A 5,478-nucleotide genomic window follows, 5' to 3' on the forward strand; every position below is an offset into this window, starting at 1 on the left:
GCATGGTTTGGCCAATACTTGTGGGGAATGACTATTATTTTAATTAACCACCGTTTCCAAGTCCTCGAATATAGAGAGAGAGAGAGAGATTTGCATGTGGGTATATATAAGCACTATTATATATATATATATATAAAATGTTATGTTGATGATACTCAATTTTGATATTTAGGATATATATACAATTATGTATTATTTTTTGTATTAATATGATATATAATAATATAATATATTAGCGAATGCATGTTATCTCAAGTGTTAAAATTAAGAATCCATAATATTTTCGTACATATATATATGTATATGTATATTTATATAGAATTAATTACATATAATATATTAATGGTTGGTGTAAAGATCATTTTCAGCATCTTGATGGTCAGGTCTTTGACCAGAGCTGGAGGTGTTTTCTTCTTCCATCCTCAACCATTATTAATGCAATCAAACCCTAGCTGCACATACATATATATATATATATCTTAATTATGTATATCTCTGTGTCAACTGATCTCAAGCAGATCATCAATGGGAAAGAAAGCAGTGATGAGGGGCAGTAATCAATCTCAACCACCCTCAATATCCAAAACATCAAAGAATCATGATGACAAGCATATGATCACCAATAAGCCCCTCATCAACAGTACCCTCATCAAAGTCCTCCGCCCTAAAGTCTACATTACCCACTCTTCATCCTTCAAAACCCTCGTTCAACACCTCACCGGAAATGGATGTTCCTCCTCCCCCTCCTCCTCCGTCGCCCCGCCGCAGCCGGCGGACCAGAATATCCGGCCGGAACTTGCAGCCAGTCAACTCACTCACCATCGTCATCGACATCAAACTGCAGGTGGTACTGGTAGTAGAATTAGAAGTGGAATGATGAGTGGGGATATAAGCTTGTTGCCGGCCGATCATCGGATCCCGGTGGACGTTGCAGACCTCAGTGACGTAGACTCGTGGCTTTTGGAGATAGATGACCGGTTTCCTTGTCGTGCAACTCAAACACGTGACTTCGACTTCGACTTCGATTTCGATTTCCACTTCGACTTCGACTTCGACTTCTCCGGGCTTCTGTGATCATCGTCATTCGACTGGGCTTAATTATAATCCGATCCAGTTAATTAATTAGGCTGTTAATCTTCCTTTACATGAGCTGCATGTGCATTGTTAGCTAAATTAATTTCTCATTAGCAAACTGATAATACAATTACAGATTAATTACTGTACAAAGAGAGGTCACTCATGAAGAAATTAATACATTGGATCTTTGATTAGTGATCTTTGATTAATTACAAAGAAATTAATGCTTCTCTCTCCTTCAGTTCTCTTCAAATTTGTTTGGGCCCACGGCACAGCACGGCCCGATACCCAGGCCATTGGGCTTGAAGCCTTCAAACATTTCAAAGCCTATGGGCCTCTGGGCCTATGGCTATGCAGCAGCAAATAAATCAATGAATTTACATGAATTACATATCCTTAAGGATTGAGATAATTACAAACACAATCCTTGACTTTAAAGAAAATACAATGAGTGCCCCTAAGGTGTTACAATTTTTCCCTTATTGTAGGTAACCCTACAATGAATCAATGAATCTTTTATGTTTCTATTCTTTCTTTCCCCTCACCCTATCTCTATAAAAACAATCTATCATCATCGTCAACTAATTTTCTTCTTCTTTTGTGTAAATCTTCTTCATCTTTTAACCACCATGGGATCATCATCACTGCCTCTATTCTATTTTGATCTTCTTCTTCTTCTTCTTCTTTTATTTGAATCATATCTGTGTAACTAATCACAATCATTGCCTCTATTTCATTTTGGTCTTCTTCTTCTTTTATTTGAATCATATCTGTGTAACTATCACAATCATCACCAATCGCAACTTTACTCTATTTTGCTTTTCTTCTTGCTCTTGTTCTTGTTATTCTTTTCTTTGGGAATCATTTCATCCATGGCGACCAAACCTTTTCTTACTTACCCTAGGAACCCCCATAAAGTGGAAGGGGATTTGAATATATTATTTTGGTCGAAACAGCAACAAAAAAAAAAAAAAAAAATTACGAGAATGATTTGCAGTTGAATGAATCTCATGTCCATTTATACTACAAAAATCAGCATTTAGATTGGCAATTCTTTAATTGTATCGTATGTACACGATGAGATCATTAATGATTCATCTGCTCATCATCACACAATACAACAACCTACCAGTAGCTAGTAGTGTAAGCCAGAAGGTATGAATGATGAATCAACAATATTCATTGAACAGATTTTGAGTTCTTGTTAAATCAGCATATCCAGTCACCTTCTACAAGCTGAAGAAACAAAAGAACAAAACAAAAATAAAAAAATGTATACGTTATCTGTCTCTCTATATATGCTTTTGTCTATTCCTCCATTTGATGAAGAAAATATATTTATGAAGAATTCATCCATCCCTGCAAGGTAGAGAAGATGGTGTCAAACCTAAACATCAGCACAGCTTGTTGGTGCAAAGCCCAGCTTAGAATTCTTGGCGTCATAGAGGATATGGAAGTTCTGCTGCTGATAGTTGCCGATTATCGACAGGGCAGAGCGGGGAGTCCCCAACATTGCCAGGCAAATGATCTCCTCCGGCTCTAGCCTGATGAAGTAGTTCTCCACCGGGAAGTCCCAGACTGCCCCATCCCCGAACACAACCTCAAAGGAGGGCAGCTCCAGGTTCTGAGCCCCCCCGGCCCCGGAAACATTGTAACAAGGGCCCAATATAGGGAAGTCCTTGACCAGCGGGTAGGCCTTCACCTTGCTCACAAATGCCTCCTTGATGATCCTGAAAGCAGGATCAGCAAAGTAGCTGAGGGTAGTCCCCGAGTCTATGATGGTGCCCCCGGCCCCCTCTGCCGACAACTTCCATGTCTCCTCCGGGATGTTCAACGCCTCTCCGCCCACCACGATGGATCTTACTTGCAGATAGTAGAATGTATCGGCCGGGTTGTCTTTGCCCCCAACCAAACGGGTGAAATTCAATTTGGGGTGTCCCAAGAGGGCCTTGTCCTCCCCAAAAATCAGCTTGCTGGTAACACTTGAGTCGCTGTTCCTATCCACAAGGCAATAGGAGAAGGAATGGCCATAGAGGGATTGAAGCTGGGAGGAGAATGAAAGAGGGCCTCTTCCAAGCCCCAGCAATCCGGCAGCCCCGTGGAATAGGCCTCTGTTCCAATGTCCACATCCGAACATCACATTCTCCACCCGCCGGAACTCGGGCTTCCCGGTGGCAGCCGTGAGGTTCACCGTGAAAGTTTCCAGGGCGAAGTCCCCGGTGGTGTTGGAACTGTCTCCGTACCAGTAGAAATAAGGGCATGTCTGGTTCTCGGACTTGCAGGGCCGGGGTGGATCGGGGGAGGAAACGAGATTGCACCTTGGATCCTTGCAAGATACGTTCCGAAACGAGATTGAATCCTTGGGGTTGTAATGGGGCCCGTTTTGCTCGAAGCAATCCAAACAAGGTTCACACTGAATCCAGTTGAGATCACTGCCGGTGTCGAGAATCAAAGAGAAATGCTTTGGCGGCGTGCCCACAAACACGTCGATGAAGTATTCGCCCGACCCGAGGCTCACCCCCGATTCCAGGGTCGCCATTAGCTGGCCAGAAAACGCCGACTCCGCCGCAGGAACGGCCGGCGGCTTCTGTTGCTTCCCGGCTTTCTCGAGCCTTGATAAGGTGTTCTGATTCTTCTTCTCTGTGATCCTTTTGTGGAGCGTCTGGATTCGGACCAGGTCTCGGCTTACGGACTCCTTTGGCCGGATTTTAGGACTCGCCGACCGGTGCTTGAGGTGGAGCTTGACGGCCGATGACGGCGAACGTGGGGCGACTACGACTTCGTCCTCTTCCGGTGGGATTTTCGGATTGGTTGGTTCGGGTTTGACTCTCGATGTTTTCAGTCCGCAGCCGGAAGCGGCGGAAGCGGAGACGGCGTTAAAGCTGGAATGTTTCGGCAATTCAATGCCGGGAAGAAGCGATGCGTTGGAATTCAGGCTATGAACGCCGGCGGCGACGTCTAATGTGCCTGTAAAGAAGCAAGCGTATACGAGAATGAGAAAGAACTTGGACAGAAAGGCCATGGCTTTCACCGTTCCTTCTTTCCCCTCTTGTTTGGCCACCAAGAAAACGAGAGAGAAAATAACGGGAAGGAAAGGAAAGGAGCAGCAATATTTTATCAGACCAGAGCCTCGAGGAGAGGAAGAATGAAAAATCGGCCAAAATTCAAAAAGGGTTTCTTGGGCAGAGGGATTTGAGAAAGCTCAGAGTCTCAGAAAATCTTCGAAGACTGAAACCAAACCACAATCAAACACAAATACCCAGGAAACTTTTCCGACCCACCCACAAAACAGAAAGCCTTTCACGAGCCCACAACCGATTAAACCATCAAGCTCTGATCGATCTGCTTGTCCTACAAGCAGAAGAAATAAGGGGAAAGTGGGGACTGTAACAAGGAAGAGAGATTTGGGTTTGGGGTCTTAAAAGTTCTAAGTTCTGAAGTTCTTCTAACCATTGGAATTGAACATTGAAGACTTTGAATGGATCAAACTGTTGAAATTGAAAACGCGGCTTCCAACTCTGTGAAGAGAATGGGAATGGGCATGGCCATGGTCAAAATTTACTACTAACCAACGTGGAGAACAGAGAAGCCAACTCTGTGTTTCTGTATCACTACTTTCACTTTTAATTAATTAATTATTCTATTCAAAGTGGGTAGGGATGGAAAATCGTTAATTAGACACTTAAATATAATAAGATTAGTTTGTTAATCATACCTCTCTGTTTCCCGTTCCCATTGGCTCCGAAGCAAAAACCATGGAATCCCATCAATGGATGCCACCTTTCATCCATACACGCCCCCTATTTTCTTCCCACAAAATTATATTTTTATCTAAAAAATATGTTATCCACTTAATTTAATTGTTATGTTTTTGTATATGAATATTGGAGAGCGCAAATGGGTTTCCTTTCTTTCGCCAAGAAAATTAGAGTAAATTTCACTCCATCCCTCCCTTGTTATTCGATTCTTTGCAATTTTATATATACATAAAGATAAATCGTAAAAATCAAAATATTAAACGTAAATTTTATGGGTGTTCATAAAAACAAACCATGTTAAAAGGGTCGGAAAGAATTTACTCTATTTTCTATATAAAATCTACATTCAAATACATATAATTACTATATTTGTATTCTTATTTATATATAAAATATGTTTGCCTAATTAAAATTATCGTTTGTAAATAATTATTGTATATAAAAAGCAATTTTCATCTTATTTTATGTAAAGATATTTTATTTTATATTTTAAAATTATATAATAATTAAATCATTAAAAATCTTATCTCGACTAACGCGAATAAAAGAAATCGTATCTCAATAAGACTGTGCCAAAGAAGAAAATTTTTCTTTGTATTCAAACCCAAATTGCAAGTCTAATTTAATTTTTATTTTAATTAAT

The 5,478-nt window shown here is 41.0% G+C and overlaps 1 protein-coding gene across 1 annotated transcript; it reads right to left on the reverse strand.

Annotated features, from left to right (window-relative positions):
* Positions 1-2,235: 2,235 nt before the first annotated feature.
* On the reverse strand, positions 2,236-4,650 carry LOC127792546 (aspartic proteinase nepenthesin-2-like). The gene has a single exon (XM_052323071.1). The coding sequence runs from the start codon at positions 4,097-4,099 to the stop codon at positions 2,465-2,467; it is 1,635 nt and encodes a 544-aa protein (XP_052179031.1). The 5' UTR covers positions 4,100-4,650; the 3' UTR covers positions 2,236-2,464.
* Positions 4,651-5,478: the final 828 nt, after the last annotated feature.

Source organism: Diospyros lotus, chromosome 15 (genome assembly GCF_014633365.1).
Source record: "Diospyros lotus cultivar Yz01 chromosome 15, ASM1463336v1, whole genome shotgun sequence".
NCBI lineage: Eukaryota > Viridiplantae > Streptophyta > Magnoliopsida > Ericales > Ebenaceae > Diospyros > Diospyros lotus.